At 44.8% G+C, this 17,304-nt stretch overlaps 1 protein-coding gene across 3 annotated transcripts in view; it reads left to right on the forward strand.

The window, feature by feature from the left end:
• ALS2 (alsin Rho guanine nucleotide exchange factor ALS2) overlaps positions 1-17,304 on the forward strand; it is an 895,474-nt gene that overhangs the window by 302,936 nt on the left and 575,234 nt on the right. For all 3 annotated transcript variants that reach the window (XM_069226056.1, XM_069226055.1, XM_069226057.1), the window contains one exon: positions 9,132-9,317. In XM_069226056.1, coding sequence (XP_069082157.1) covers positions 9,132-9,317 — 186 coding nt within the window. The remainder of the gene's footprint in view (positions 1-9,131; positions 9,318-17,304) is intronic.

Genomic DNA, 17,304 nt, shown 5'->3' on the forward strand with positions numbered 1-17,304 from the left:
TTTGGTACTCTGGGCACTTCACCACTGCTGACCAGTGCTAAAGTGCGAGTGCTCCCTATGTAAATTGCATATGTAATAGGCTTTTCCATGATTGGCATATTTGATTTGCTAGTAAGTCCCTAGTAAAGGGCACTAGAGGTGCCCAGGGCCTGTAAATCAAATGCTACTAGTGGGCCTGCAGCACTGATTGTGCCACCCACAGGAGTAGCCCTGGAAACATGGCTCAGACCTGCCACTGCAGTGTCTGTGTGTACAGTTTTAACTACCAATTAGACCTGGCAAGTGTACCCACTTGCTAGGCCCAAACCTTCCCTTTTTATACATGTGGGGCACCCCTAATGTAGGCACTAGGTAGCCCCATGGCAGGGTGCAGTGTATGTTAAACCGGGACATGTACTGGTTTCTTTTACATTACAGTGACATACTTCCAAATTCAGTTTTCGCTGGTGCAAGGCTTATCTCTCTCATAGGTTAACATGGGGACTGCCTTTAAATATCTTTTAAGCCTAGTTTTCCTTGGGAAGCAGATAGAGATGTGGAGTTTGGGGTCTCTGTAAAGTTGGTTTTTAGATTGTTGGTTTGAAAATGCCACTTTTAGAAAGTGGACATTTACTTGCTTAAACCATTCTGTGACTCTGTCTGCTTGTGTGTTCCCTGTCTGGGTCAGACTGACAGTTGGGCTGTTTGTGAATCTCCCCTAGACAGTGACACAAAGGGAGCTGGGGTGTAGCCTGCATGTCCTGATGGGCCATCGGGGCTAGAGTGAAGGGAGGAGTGGTCACTTACACCTGAATGGTCTGTGCCTGCCCTCACACAATGCAGTCTCCAAACCCCTGGTCTGTGTCTGGAGCCAGTCCTGACAAGGCAGGATCTTGTGAACAGTAGAGATTTTGCTAACTTCAAAGGCAGAAAAGGGTATATGTAATGGACCCAAACCCCAGCTTTTTAGATTACTTCTGGACTCAAAAGGAACCTCTGCCAAGGAGAAGAGCAGAAAGAGGAGCACTGCCCATTTGCCTGTGATTGTAGTCTGCTGGGCTGGCCTGCAGTTGCTGCTTCTGCCTGAAAGAGGACAAAGAAGTGCTTGTGACTTGTCTCCAAGGGCTTAGACTGAGCTTGCCCTCTGCTCTGAAGTCTCAGGGCCATCAAAGACTGCCTCTGCCAGAACCTGGACTCTCTGCTGAGACTCCTACTCTGCCAAGTGGCACCTAATCCAGTCATTGAGCCCTTTAAAGGAGAAGCTGGTGAAAAACAAAGAACCAAGCACACTGAGTTCAGACAACTCTGGACTGATGTCGCTGCCTGATTCCGCGACGCTACCTGCAACTGAAGGGTCGCCCTCGCTGGAATGTGACAACCCTGCAAGTCCACGACTCTGAGTCCCGAAGTGCCGTATCACCAACGTCTTTGACACCTGACTTCGCCGCACCCCGACGTGACCGCCAGATATCGACCCTGCCAGAAGTGCGCGGATCCACCACTTTGCACTGCCGCTGCCTCACCTCCACCGCTCCACAGCAAAGACCCGATGCCTCGCTCCGATGCCTTCACTCCGCAGCACCGGAACCAACACCACACCCGATCCAGCGACACCTCAGGTCCCCAACTCCGTGCACCGGCTTGTTTCCTCATTTTCACAAGGTACTGTACCTAGGGTTCTGTGTGACTCAATGACCGGCACCATTAGCGTCCGATTATTGGGAACGACTCTGTCACAACGCCGGAATATCACCAATTCAAAACATTTGTGTTTCTAAGTGTTATATTAAAGTTTAATATTTTAAAACTCATAACTTTGCCTGTGTATGTTGGATTGTTGTCATTGTGGTCTTGTTTTACTCAGATAAATATTGGCTATGTTTCTAACCTGGTGTTGAGTCCTTTTGGAGTGTTTTCACTGTGTTACTGTGTGTGTTGGTACAAATACATTACACATTTCCTTTGAGATAAGCCTGACTGCTTGTGCCAAGCTACCAAGGAGTTGAGCAGGGGTTGTCCTAGGAGTGTAACTTACTTATCCTGACTAGAGTGAGGGTCCCTGCTTGGACAGGGTGCAAACTGACTGCCAACCAGAGACCCCATTTCTAACAACGAACCTTCCTCATTCTGCAAAATCTCTCAAATGCTGCAAACCACTTGTCTATGTCATCATCTGTCCTGTATACTGGAACAATCCCTTTGGGGACCTTATGGTCAAATCAAGTCTCCCTTTCCTTATTTATACAGCTGCCACCATCTTTGGGAACTAATCCCAATCTAATCTTATCCCTTTTCTAGAGCTAGTCTCCTCTCTTCAAGCTCATGTTTTCTCTCCTCCAAGGTGAGCTTGTGAAGCTTGCTCTCAAGAGTCCTTCTCCTCCTTCCAGTAGAGTTCTGCTAAAGTGACTTTGTACACTTCCCAGTCGTGAAGGAGGTCTTGGGAAGGGCCGAGAACCAAAGTCCTCCTCACCTTCCTCTTCACTTACGGAGGCTAGGGCGTTCTCCTCTACGTCTACGAGTTCTCCTGAAGAGGAAGACTCTTCCCTAGTTTTCTGTTCCTCAAATGAGGTGAGGGCCTCTAAAAGGTTTTCTCTTTTGGCAGTAGCCCTAAAACTAATGCACCCTAGCTTTGCATGTAGCCCTCAGATTATTGATCTTGCAAATGGTCAGAATAGGCTGAGCGAGGCTCAGGATATTTACGATTGTGCACTTGTTTATCTAAGGAGTTGGGTATTTTCTAAAACTTATAAAAAAACCTTTTACCTGACTTCCTTAGTTACTTGGAAAATTACTTTTGAAAACGTTTATGGCCTATTGGAATGGGGATGTAACACAGGGCCCTAGCAATTTCACTTACCCTTATTTTTAGAAAAAATCTAAAAAATACTTTTTGTGTCTAGATACAGTTGAGTACAGTAATATACTTATCTGTAAGTGGCAAAGTGAAACACAAGTTCAATATCCGCACCTTTGAAACACTAATGTAGCAAGGTGGCAGTATTATGTGGTATGATTGGAGGTCTTACCAGGTAATACTAGCACATTACCCAGTAGTGGACCTTGGGTTCACACCAGCAAACCTTAGCTCAGTCTTGGTATTGTGGCAAAGAGCAGTCAGGCTACTTAGAGAAACATGTGTAAAGCATTTCACAAAACCAGCATTCACAATAAGTAAATGACACGACTCAAAAGAAATCCAACACCAATTTAGAAAAATAAAGCAGATTTTTATGTAAATTTAGACACCAAAACAAACTATTTAAATTACACACAACCGGAGTTATGAATTTTAGAAGCTTTGTAAAATAGGGTATTTTCACTGTTTAAATGGCTCCCATTTAAGTCAATGGAGAAAATCAAAGTGTGCACTCGGAAACTTGCAGGGTGAGTTCTGTGGAACCCAACTGGACTTAAGGTTCTGCGAGGCCCTCAACCAAAAGTCAATAGTTAGTTTCTTATGACCTTGCCCGGGAGTCCGGGTGCAGAGGTGCTTTGGCTGTCCTTGGTGCTGACGGGGTCTGCAGCTGCTGGCACGTTTTCACTACTTGGCAAAAGGGTCTTTGGGCATGGACACACGCTCTACCCCTTGAATGTAGAGGCCATTTGGGGCCAAGGCCAGGAATCAGCAGTTGGAACTTCGCCTCCACGTCCGGTGGCTCCGGGTGCAGAGGTGATATCTAGCTGTCAATCACAGGAGCTGGTTGCGCCAAAGCTGCTTTGCTGCTCCTCTCGAAGTCACTCTCTTCAGGATGCAGAACCTCAGGAGAGGTGTTGTTGCCAACCCCAGTCTATATGGTGGAGGTTTGCTCTGGAGTTGGTGATATCCGAATGGCCATCAATTTCTGGATTGGAGACAGACAAGGCTTGGTAGTTGCAAAGGTGGTCCGCTGGCACTTTAACGGCTGGAGGTCGTTCATCAGGGAGTAGAGGCTTGAACCTTGGCAGAGACCTCCCTCCCACTCTTTGGATGCTGGACACCAAGTTTCTTGAGGATCACTCACACACAGCCTGTCGGTCCGCACTTCTTTGACTTCAGCACAGCGTTTATTCTTGCATTTTTGCAAAGGACTGGTACTACCAGTCAGGGGAGTCTTTCTTGGTGTTTCAGTGTCCACTGGGGTCCCTCTTGCTGCTACCAATGAGCGTTCGTCACGGGCACACTTCGGTCACTCAGTTACAGTGGTGGTCTCCTTAGGTCATTCTTTATCCTCTCTTTGCCCTGTAGTTGGAGTCCAGGTCCTGTTGTCGGTGATGACGCCTTCTTTGTGCCACTTCTTCTTTACTAGTAAGAACTAAGGTTCTGGTGCCAGGGGAGCCTGTTAAATCCAGGTTTTGGGGGCGTTAATGGTGAGGTGGACAATGGGCAATGGGCCACTGGTCGCTGCAGCTAGCCCGCACCTGTAGAGACCACTTCCTGTGGGAGTGGGTAATTTTTCTACCCAGAATCCACTAAACCTAAGGGTTGCCAAGATGGCAGAACTGAGGTTAGGCTTATGGAGGTGTATTCCTCCTGCATAGCTAATTTCCAGTCTGTTGGACTGGACAGGGCAGGAATGGCTGTGTCCTTGTGTGGGGGACAAGGCATTACATTTCAAGGACAGGAGAAGCCTTTGATGCTCACCGCCTTGATTACCTTTCACACTAGCCAGCCTAGGAGGAAGGAGGTATGAGCTCCTGCCTGCCCAGGTCCTTTGTCTCCGTCCTTTGAACGTGCTGTCACAATCAACAGGAGGGCAGACTCTTGTCTGTGGTGGCAGAGGCTCAAAAGAGCCCGCCAAAACAGCAGAGAGCTTAGCAACCTGATGAGTACCCTCTAAGGGTGTTTGATTCTAAACATGGGGGAATCGGCCGGGCCTTCACGGAGCTGGATATCTGGGACCGTTGGTTACTTTTGGTAACATTACTTTTTAAATGCTATCACGGGATCATATATGCTCATGAATGTATATATGTCCTCACTCTTAGTACAGTGCATCCTGCCTCCTGGGCTATAGGAGGGCCTGCCTTAGGGGTGACTGTCCTGTCTGTGGGCAATAAAGGGACTCTGCCTGTACCTTGTGCTGTCACAGTCGCACTTGAGCAGCAGGCTGCTCGTGCAGGCTGACATGGCAGCTCTGCAGTCCCACTTTTACTTGGGTCACCCATAATGGCACACTCAGTGCTGCAGCCCTGTTGACCCCTTTACCACCCTCGCCCTGGGTACCACTGGTACCAATTAATAGGGACTTACAGGGATGATAAGGTCCTTGCCAATTGGCCTATGCAATTCAACATAATGTTTAAGGGGAAGAGCATGAGTACTGAGGTCTGGTTAGCAGGCCTCAGTACACTAACAGGTCAAACTCAACAGAACCAATCAGCAAAAAATGTGAGGGTGACCATCCAAAAAGGACACTTTACCACTGTTATTCTTGACCCATTGTCTCTTGTCATTATGTTAAACATTGAAAAAAAGATATGAAATAAAAAGTAGCTCCTTTTTGTCCCTCTTCATTGGGATTCAACTGTCCTTGCATTAAGTACTCTTTCTTTAATTGTACAGTCGGTGAGAAACTTTGGCTATGATATTTGGTCCCCACATAGAAAAACAAGTACATTCCACTACTCGATAAAGTTAAAAATGCTTGTTCCAACATTCTCACTCTTACCCAGATTGGGCTCTTCTTGAGTATGACTGCCTATATTCAGTTGGTTCAGGCAGTAGGTTTTTCACCCTGGCAACGATTTTTTTTGTTTTTTTTTTACTGTACATTTGTGTATTTGAATCTTCCTCCAAGGCAGGCCTCGAAAAATCTACTGCCCACTCACTAGGGTGAGTCAGGTTTTATCAGGCTGAGCTATTTTTAGCACCTACTCGCCCTTCTGTGAACTTCAGCTGGAAGGAACAGGTGTTGTGTTCATTCAGAAAGTGAATGAGCAATAGAGGCCTTTAAATCTTGTTTTTATCTTTATACATTTGTGCTCTATTCAAGGACAGAGGTCAAATGTCCGTTTGTCTTTTTACTAATTGTTTCTTACCTTATACTGGAAAATTATGTTTACATTTCTTTCTCTAATTACAGTTAAAAGTTTTTGTCAACTTAGCTGTCTGACAAGCATTGTGAAACAAAAGTCTGTAAGATGTCAGGTGTTTTCCTAACACAACATTTAAACAGCGTGTAAATGACTAATACAAGTATTTTAAAATATATCATGAATTATGAAAGAACATTTTTTGTGATTCAGAATTGTGATGCAAACAAAGATTTAAATAGGAGCGAAACAAATCAGAACACTTTACTTGGTGATCTGCAAATGGCAAATATTTGCAAAACTCGATTTCCAAACATTATACCCTATATAGTTTTATCAGTAAAACCACACCAGTAGGAAATGATGTGGCTATTTCAATGGAAAATCTGCTGATTGCAAAACAATGAGCTTACCAGTTCATGCTTCAGGTATGTATTTATTAAAAGTGATAGATTTAAAACATGATTAGAGAAACATTCCTGCCCCTGCCTTGATGACATTGTGTAAATGAACTAAGAGGCAAGTCAGCGTTCATGTGTATCCTGTGTGTGGTTAGATTTGTTCTATATATAGAGCAAACTTTTAGTCTTTTTAATCGAACAAAAGTTTTTTCTGTACAGCAGACATTCCGAACTCGCATATTTCAAGGTCTTCTCATTTGTGATGATGGAGAAAACGGTGGCACTGTGAAATAAAATATTTGCCCAGGATCACCTAATTTGAAACCAGTTTATGGGTCGAGAGCATTATAATTAGGTTGAGTTGATTATTTAAGTCACAAGACCTGAAAGTCTAGTAAAATGTTTATGATTTTTCGAGGCCCGCTCCGAGGGCTCTTGTTGCCCTTCAGGGTGCCCAATATATGTGGCTGAAGGAATTACAATCATGTTACCTCTTGTCATACTTAGTTAGATTGGCTTCAAACAAAAGAACATATTGAATTCAGGATATTTTGGGCTGTGTAGAAGGGTTGGCGGGATGCTGTACCCTTACAACCTGTCAAATCAATTCCAGTTCAAGCAACACACTAAAACCCTACATTCTGCAGCTCATCGTAAAGTGATGGTCCTAAATGATGATGTGTAAAATTGGTTGTACAGCACTTTAGTGTGGCAGGTGCTATTTTTTGGATTTCCCCACCTTGCAGCTGTACCATCTCACAAGGGTTAGTCTTTTCAATTGAAATTGCAAAAATATCTGCTGGTCTGTCATACTAGTACTCCTGTTAATGAGTGCTTAGCTCCTGATAGAATGTTACCTTTTTACAACCTGTTTTGTGTGTATTATTTTGTATTATTGTAAAGGACTGATGTATTGTTTTGTCCGTGTTAATTTTATCTTTTTACTAATTTGTATTTGATTGCTATGTTGGTGCCAAGTAGCTAGATTCTTTCTAGCATTGTTTTGTGGTACCAAATAAAATACTTAAATATAAAAAAATTCTTGAGAGCTAATGTATATGTGGCTTTCCCTATAAATCATACCTGATTGTACAACCCTTCTTGGGTAGAGCTTCCTTGCTCACCGGTTACCTCACTTTTATTCCTCCGCTCATCTTTTTTCTGCAGTGAATAGTCAGACTGAAGATCACACAGTTCTTGTGCCCTTACCTGCCCTATTGTGTTTGCAGTAGTGCCTGAACACATAATTCACAGTGTGTTTATTCAGTCGTATGCAGCTAGAACCTTGAAAGTTTGTTAAACATGTGGTTACATCTGTTAGAACTGTTTCTTTTAATATTGCCACACAGTGATGCCAATTGTCAAGCAAATGGGAAATTACATAGACTCTCACCCTGGCAACGATCTTGTGCTTCCTGTGGTAGTACAGTTCAAGAACTCTATTGCTGGGTATCCAGTTTCCTTCAGGGTATGCTTACCCAACTAATAGAAATAGATGTTCTTTTATTGTGATTGGGAAGTGCAAGTGGTATTAGGAAGAGATGTATTGCCACATCAACCTTTTGGAATCAGAGTGGTCCATCTTGCTCTCAAGTCCTTCCTTGTTGAGACTGACAGTACTGCATCAGTGCACTATATAAACAACTAGGAAGGTACCAGATCCAGTATGCTGTCTCTCCCGAGGCCCAGAAAATTTGGGAGAGGCTACTAGCCAGAGATCTAGAAATCACCACAATCCATCTTCCAGGTGTCTAAGATGCAGAATGCACTCAGCAGGAATTTTCAGGAATATCACAAGTGAATCCTGAGCAACATAGTATTGCACAGTGCCTTCTGTGAATGGGTTTCTAATTTAAGACCTTTTTGCAAAAGCTGAAAACAATAAATGTCCTGCTATCCATTATTACCATCCAATAGTGAAGGGGAATGACCCTTTACGAGATCAGACAGCAAGGTTTTTGTACGTATTTGATCTTCCACCTCTTTTTAAAGGATGGACTTGCTATAATATTAAGTGCTTACGATTATCGATGAAGGAAGAACTTGTAATCCTAGTCTCCTTCAAGAGAACCTCCATTAACATCATAAGCAACAGTCCTTCACCAGTAGAATAAAGAGGAGTTTGATTGAGTTCTGGGTAGGATCCTACATTTCCATACCAAAGACCTAGTGCAATTTCCTCTGACTCGGCATGATGAGATATTGATTATGCCTCCTTAAAGGTGCAGTGTTAGTAACCAGACGCTAGAGATTAGAAAACTGTCTAGGTGCACAGCCTGTAAAAAGTACTTTGGGATCCTGCATCTGAGCAGGACTGTTTGCGGTTTACAATTTCAGTTTCAATGCTCCCAAAGGAGAAATAGAGTTACAGAGAAGTAATCTTTCCTTACTGAAGTGAGAAAACTTCATGGATCTCCTGTACACTTAAAATATATCCGTTCTTTCAAAAGGTCACATGTCAATGGCAGGATTATACTACAACTTAATCTTTTATTTTTTAATGTTATTTTTGTCTTCTACTTCATGGTTCTAATGGGTTACGAATATGCTGTTTGATTTGGAAGGGGGAGCTCAGTTTTAAATGCTTAGATTTTGACTTAACTGTCACTTTTGTGCTGTTAAATAGGGGTGCATCATATCCATTGCTCAAATATGGATGTTATTTTTATGTTTTTTCCTGCTGCCGTTTTCAGACGCCCTAAGTGCTATCTAACTCTCTTCCTTTTTCTCTGTTTCTAGATGTGTGATGGAGTTGGAATCTGGGGAATAGCAGCAGGGCAAGATCATTCCCTCTTCCTGACGGATGGAGAGGTTTTCCAACCTGCCCTGTATTACAGTGGCCAGCAGGAGTCTGAGGGCATTGAAATCCCACAGGATAGCAGCAACGATGCAAAGTGCACTACCCTTCTGCTTGACTGTAGTAAGGTGAGAATTCACCCTTTGGGTGTTCTTTACTCTTGTATTTGATGCACATCTTTATTATTAGTCTGTAAACCTGGCTACATTAAAAAAAGAAACATTGGCTAGCCTGTCAATCCTCAGAGCCATGCAGTGCCCACGCCTTACCTGGAAGTGCTGTGCCTTCTCAGATTATGAGTTTTGAATCACTCACTGAATAAAGCCTCCAATCAACAAGCAATATAGATGCAATGCACATCATAAAGATGGCAGAAAATCCGTTTACTTTAATTTTCTTCTGACTTACATAATCTTGACCATTCCCCAGAAAGGCCCTTAAGGAAGGCATGGCCCAATTTTTAACCTTAGCTAGTGTTTTCTCCAGCATCAGGTTTCAGGCATTTCCTGTCCATTTTGGCTCCAATCTCTTATAATGGCATATTAATAAAACCTTGCAGAACTGTCATTGTCAGATCATTATTGATTAATTGTTCTCTACATAAACAACAATCTTATTAGGCTTGATCTAATGTTAGGACCTATAATTGTAAAGGAGCCCTCATTAGCACTGGTCGTTACCACTGCAATGTATATGCTAGAGTGATGGGTTTCAGTCATTTGATTTTAGATACCTTAGATAAAATTGCCTCTAAAATAGTACCCTTTGCTGGCTCAGATCAAATGAAACTTAGTACGCTGATTGTTGTATATCATTAAAGAAGACATATAAGGTGGCTGACAGACACTGCTGTCTTGAATTTAATGCTGCCAAAGAAGCCTTATAGAGGTCTGCCCCAATAAAACGCTAGTCACAATAAAGATAGCATGTAAAATTGAGCTGCTTATGCATCCACACCTGTTAAAGAAATATTTGGCATAGTTAATAAGCTTTTCACTCCCTTCTTCACTACATCACCTATTCCACAAGAAAGGAATTTTCTTAGCTTGTCAAACTATTTTCAGAAGATCAACGGAATACAAAACTACTTTAACAAGAAAGACTTAAGTCTAATCTTCCTACCAAGTTAGATGACAATAAGCCATCGTATTGACTGTGGTGATCTGAGGAATTGAATCTGATTCACCCTGGAGCCTTGCAGAGTGAAAAAGACAAACTTAGCAGTAGAGGTGATTGCCACATTGTTTGCATTTCTATCTTCCTCTGCTCAGTAGTCTAGTCTGAGGGTCTGGAAGGAAGTAACTATAATACTTGTTGAAGAAATAAGGTGCCTGCCTGCTTTTCTTGACCATTATCAGTCTGCTTCCTTTTTCCACCCAGGTTTTTAAAAGCCTTATAAGAAAGCTGCAGATGATGCAGTTTCAAGACTAGAAATAGGCACTAGTTTTACTCTTTCTCTGATAGAATTATGCATGTATGTTCATAGCAGTCAGGATATAGGGAGTGTCTTATTTGCATTAACAGTTTTATTGACATGCTTCATTGTGCTCCATCACGGATCCTCATGTGCCTTCTTGAAGCTCTTAAGACATAGAATGCCAGAATCAGTGGTCATACGCTGTCTTTCTTCAGTCCGAAGATACTGAACAAACGGACATTAGCAATCAGGAGTGAATCCAAGTATCAAGGAATGATTAACAATGTGCTTTGTCACAACCTTTTTCAGAGGGCTAAAAGACTAGCAGGGGTTACTGGGCCCAACCGTGGTGGTTGTGGCCATTTGCTCCTGCTGCCTCAGGGCCCGACTGGCTATCGGACCTGATTAACTTGTCCTAGTACTACTCCTTTTAGCATTTTGCTTAGTGGTTGTAGGAAACTGGCCATCTATGCAGTGTATGCTGAATGAGGGATACACTATGCAGATAGTACAGGCAACTCATTGTTTTACAGGTGGTTAGTGGTAGTGTTTGCGAGCAGTGTGAGCAAGCAATTTAGGCTTATCAGAGGGTAGTGCTAAGCATTTGTTGAACACACAGTTAATAAATGAGACACACACTCAAGAAGAAACTTAAGACCAATTTTAGAAAAATAGCACTTTTCATATTATTTTAGACACCAAAAATCTTCAGAATTAGGTAAGTACTGTTTGAGATCTTACTTTGCACAGTAAGGTAAGTAAATCACACAAATGCGCTTTCACACAGTAATGCTTTTCAGTGTAGAAAGAACATGTACTGCATACAGGTATATGCAATTGTATCTCGGGGGGGGGGGTGGTCCTTTAGGTCTAAGGGTGCTAGGGGGTCAAGGTCATGAGAACCAGCAGCACTTCGGTTTTACCTGCCCTGGTTGTCCCGGTGCAGAGGAGTTGAACGGATCGGAATTCTTGCCACCTGCACGGTTGTCGAAGAGGGTGCCACCTAGAAACAGGCTGCAGAGGGGGATTTAGGTACAAGTCCGGGAGCTCCCAACAGGGGCTTAGTTCGTGAGGTTCCTTGGAGCAAGGGGACACTGTTGATAGTCATGGACCCGGGCCAGGGAGCTCAGGTGCAGAGGGCTTTAGTTGTCTGGTCCTGTGCATTGTAGGCACTCACGGGTCTTGGCTAGATCTGCAGAGGAGGAAGAAAAACAAACAGCAGGGCCACTCTCGTGGTCAGCCTTGTCATTTCTGTTGTCCCTCAGTGAGCAGATCATTTTTAGCGGCGGTCGTGTCTGGTCCAGACACAAACAAGCCTCCTGGTGGGGTTGGTATCTCCAAACATGATGGGAACATAGGTCTGTCCTCCTGGACCACAGTGACCTCTGCATGGATGACTGCTCCGTTGCTGGACCTGGAGGTCAGCAGATCGGTGGACCGGACATCACGGTCAGTGCCTGTAGGTTGCAGGGGAATGCCTCCTCCATTCCAAGGGAGATGTTGGCTGGTTAGCGAAGTTCTGACAACCCACGAAGGCTTTTGGAAGATGCACAGATGCAGGATGGGTTGGGTCCGGGTGATTGTCGGGACAGCTGCAGGTAGACAGTATTTGGCACCAAAAGTCCAAGCTGGCCCCCAGTTCGTGCCCTGGTTGGCTATTCTTTGCCCTTCTTCTTCTTGTAGCCAGACAAATCTAAGTTCCTGGTGTCAGGGAGCCCCATAAATACTCAATTTAGGGTTTTTTAGGGGAATGTAGGGTAGTACCCTACGAGCTACTTACCCCCGGGGTGACTATACCCCCTATATGACCACGTAGTGGGGGAGTGGGCATAACCCTTTCTCAGAATTCCTATTTACACCAAAAACTACATGGTGGAAACCTTCTTTATTGGAGTGTGGATCAGGCTGCCCACCTTAGGGATTTGACTAGCCTGGTAGTCCAGCACGCCTCCTTGCATAGCTGATTTTCCGCCTGTCCTGGAGCAAAATGGGCCTCACATTTGGGGGAAGCTGAGTTGCATATCAAAAGCAGCAGAGACTTTGAATTCCCTAGCCTTGGTCTGCAGATTCACTAGCCATCCTGCTGGAGAAGGGGATAACACCTTCCTCCGGAGCATGCACTGTTTCTGGCCTCTGAGAGCGCAGGCCTTCACCTCCAGGGGATCTGTCACTTGTCTGTGGCGGCAGGCTGGTCGATACCAGTCAGTCAGCACACTTGAGAACTAGTAGGTTTCAGGGGGCCCTCTAAGGTGCCCTCTGGATGCGTGTCATAATAATCCAGTACTAGCATCAGTATGGATTTATTAGGATGAGATGTTTGATACCAAACACCATAGTTTTCAGTAAAGCCATTGTGTAGCTGGGTAACTCATAATAACCAGTGCTCAGTACATACCTTAAGATGGCTTCCCTGTTCACTTGTAACATCTAGTAATCAAACTAAACATCACAGGGCCATATGTGCTCATGCAGAAAAGTCCGCAGATGAACTATAAGGCACCCTCACTTAAGGCTCCAAGGCCTGCGGGTGGGGCACCTTACATATATTAGATGCAGTGATTTGGGTGCATGGCACACAGTGAGTGTGCCCTGTCATGTTTTCATTCGTGCCTTACACCATGACATGAGTGACCGTCAGACAATGTTGTTGAAGCATTTGTGGGTCTCGTGCCCCAACATTTAGGGAGCAAATCATGGCACTGATGTGAATTAGTTCCTGGTCCTTTGATACTCCTCCTGTGTGACTTCTTTGAAGTGCCTTCTCCTCTGCCCTGTTGTTTATCAAAGGGACTGTCTGCCACAGCACAGTGGCTCCAATTTTGACTGACACACTGCACAGTGAACCCTGGACCCATGTCTGGGTATACCCAGTGCACTTAAGGCGGCAAACACAAAAACAAGGTGATGGATGGAATGCTTGAATTAATCTAACTGACTGGTGATCGCTCGGGCCACATCCACTGGAGCCAAGTTATATCCTGGCTGAAGAGCCCCAGCTAGGGCAACACCAGACCTAGGTTGCTTGTGTTCTGGTTCAGGTAGGACCTGACCTGTCAGTTCATGCTGGACTGTCCCTATGAGGCGCAGGGTTAAGACTGATTTGCATATGGCTGGTTCCAAACTGAGGTGGCATGGTGGGCAAAAGAATGATGTATTGGGATGCGGTCCAAGCGATTGCCAGTGACTGAGTTTAATTCAAGCATTCCATCCATCACCTTGTTTTTGTATTTGCCGCCCTCTAACATTACAAGGATAGTGCATTGTGTGTCCCTCATGGTCTAACAAGACCACATTACCACGAGACAGGCCCTAAGTCACGATGCACATGCATGATGTGAGTTCGCTCATGACTTAAAATCAGTTTCCGGGATTCAGGTTTCCAGTAGAGATTCTCTCTACAGATTCCTCACTATTTAAATATTCCCCAGGTGTGAGACTGAATTCAGAACATTTTTAGCAGTACTTTTGCCCTCTAGTAGGTGATGTGGCTCTGCTCTGGAAATGATGTGTAGAACCTGTATAGGTGCCACTCCAGTGCATTGATATGAGTTCCTTTCGTTCCGTGTGAATTCATAGCAACCTCACGTCTCTTTGAGAACCTTACCTCAATTTTCAGTGTGTAATGGAAATGTCACATCCCAAAACAACAGGTTTTTAACCCTGTAAGGACTGTTGTAAACAGATGTCTGTGACAGATCCTCATCAGATGTGCCTGCAGTGCCTGCGGTCGAGTCTAGACTCTAATGCCTGGAGTGATTGCACACTGGTGAGCCTTAATGCCATAGGAGACTGCGAGGTGAAACACTTCATTACCAGCACCTAAAGACTCCGCAAGGAGACTGATCCAAGTCTAAAGTTCAGTCTCAAAACTGTTCCAAATCCAGAAGTTGCAGGAGTCGCTCCAGAGGCTTGATCAGAGTCTTGAGGTAAATCAAAGAAAAAAACGTGCATCTAAACAGGACTCAGCACCATCTCGACACTCACATTCTCCTGAGAAAGCACAGGCGGCACCATACAACTCAGTCTTGTTCCCAAAATTGACTGACGTCAGATCCTATCCTGTAACTTGTTATGGCACAACCTGTATTTCCGGGGCCACCTATCACTCCAAAACGGATCGCAGAGTTCAGCAAGACTATACTCCAACTCTTTGTTTCTTTCCGACTCCTTCTGGTTCTCCTTTGTGCCTCACAAAGCCTAGAGGCCCCCCATCTGCAATACCACCAACGGGTTTGCTCTCTGTGCCATTTAGATCCTCCTTGACCATCCTGAGGCCGCCTTTGGCTCCAGTTCCAACTCCACCTCTGGAACTTTGGATCACACTGGTTCCCAGAACTTCGACGCCAATGCCGACTCAACGTTGCCAGAAGATGAGGTACCTGCTGCTGATGCTGAGTCAAAACACCAGTGCGACCTTGACCAACGCCGGGCCTGGCCACTGTTGAGGCACCACTTCCTCAAGTTGACCTGCTGCCTCCACATGGGAGAACACATACCCTGCATTATCTGTTTGGCACTGATTCAAACAAAGATTACAACACAGCTGATGAGATTGGACAGCCTTACAGTGAAGTGAATTGGTATGATGGCCTCCAAGAAGTTAGTGGTGTTGATATCTCCACTGATTCAGGACTCCTCTCACCCCACTGAATCTGCCACTAAGTCAGTGTAATGCCTAGGGCAGCGTAAGTCCTTGACCTCCATCTCCCCACCTTGGAGGTCAAAACCAATGTCTTGACTGAAGTCCTCGAGCCGGGACAAACATCCACTGAGACCCTCTTCGCTTTCAATTAGGCACTTACAGATATCTTGTTGGAGTCTTGGGGCAAACCTTGATCTGGGACCCCGGTAAACAGCCAAATCGCAAGAGGCCATTGCCCTGTCCAAACAACCCTAAGTTTTTGTCTCAGAACCCTTCCCTGAAAGGTTGGTGGGGCAGGCGTCAGCAAGCAAGACAAACTTAAGCATGTTTCCAACTAATTCCCTGAAAGGGAGTCAAAAAGGGTGGAGGCATTTGGAAATACAGTCTTATCATCCAGCAGCTTGGCTTTTAGATCTGTGAATGACAGCTGCTTCCTTGGGTCGCTATTCCAATGTCCTTTTGTAGTTGGTGGCTGAACTCCTCCTGGGCATTCGTGAAAATCTCCAACCTGTCCTTGTCCAGGCTATACAAGATCGCTGTGATGCGGCCAATTTGTGGCTTGGACACCACCAACTCCATTGTGCGGGCCTTTAGCACTTATGTCGCCATTCGCTGCCATGCTTAGTTAAAGCCAAACGTTTTTCAGGTGATGTCCATTCATCCCTTATAAACATGCTCTTTGAATGAACCTGCCTGTTTGGGGCAAGTTTCTATCTAGAACAGTTTAATTAGAGTCGAACCAATGCACACTCCTTGAGCTTATCTGCCCCAAGTTACCGCCTGCATCAGCCCTATCACTCATTTTGTAACTTCAGCAGATGTGTCACTTACTGTCAGTCATTCCAACCTCAACAAGGTGGGCAGCAGTTTTGAGGCAAGGTCAACAAGCTTCCCAGTCTACTGCCCCCATGTAGCCCCACCTACCAAACCCCTTTAGCATGCCCTTACTGGAACACAGAGGAAGGATCTGACAGTTCTTGCCAGTTTGACAAGCCATAACATCTGACATATGGATCCTACAAATTGTTTGGAAGGGGTATGCCCTACCCTTCCTTCCTACACCCGCACACTTTCCATCCACTGTCTGCTAAAGACTGACAGAGGACCATCTGTCAGTTTTGTGGCTGAAGGTGCAAGCCCTTTTGGCCCTAAGGGGTTTTCCAGAGGGTACCTGCTCCAGAAGTAGGGTATGGTTGTTATTCCCCCAATTTTCTGGTGCCCAACAATGATGGAGGCCTTCATCCTATTTTAGGCCTGTGTCCTCTCAACTACTTCTTTTTCAAGATAAAATGCTCACACTGGCCCAAGTCTTGTCTGCACTCAACCCAGGAGACTGGATAGTGGCGTTGGACCTGTGGGATGCCTATTTCCATATACTCGTCCTGAAGGCCTATCAGCACTTTCTGTGGTTTGTGGTGGAGCAGGAGCATTTCCAGTTCAAGGTGCTCCCCTTTGGTTTCACCAGTGCCCCTTGGGTATTCAAAATATTTGAAGGCGATATTGGCATCCCACCTTCGGATGTCAGGGGTCCAAGTCTTCTGCTTCCTTGAGGACTTACTTTTGAAAACGATCTCACTCCAGGCTGTCAGCCACCTCCAAACTATGGCAAACCTCCTGTCACCTTTTGCACTATCAGCGTGTCAAAATCACACCTGACTCCTTCTCAGATGCCCCCGTGTTGCATTGACTCTCATTGTACCAATGAGGCTACTGGACTTGGGTGGCAGCATCACCTGAATTGTGGGCAACTGAGTTTGATCCCACACCATGTGACAACTGTTGACCTAATTGGTTTCCGGCCAGCTAGCAGTGCCTCACATATGCCAAATAGAAAGAGTGATCTGTGGTAACTGGGCACATGATATTGTGATTTCTCAGGGAAATTTTGGTGGATCAGATCTCATCCTTCTCTCTTCACTTACATTTGCCTCACACATGCAAAGACAAACAGAAACAGGGAATGGTTCATAAAAATGTATTGAATCAGTTGTGTCCTCGATAAAATGACATGAACTGCAATCATTAGGATGATAAAACATACTAAAAGCAGAATTGT

The sequence above is a fragment of the Pleurodeles waltl genome, chromosome 3_1 (genome assembly GCF_031143425.1).
Source record: "Pleurodeles waltl isolate 20211129_DDA chromosome 3_1, aPleWal1.hap1.20221129, whole genome shotgun sequence".
Lineage (NCBI taxonomy): Eukaryota > Metazoa > Chordata > Amphibia > Caudata > Salamandridae > Pleurodeles > Pleurodeles waltl.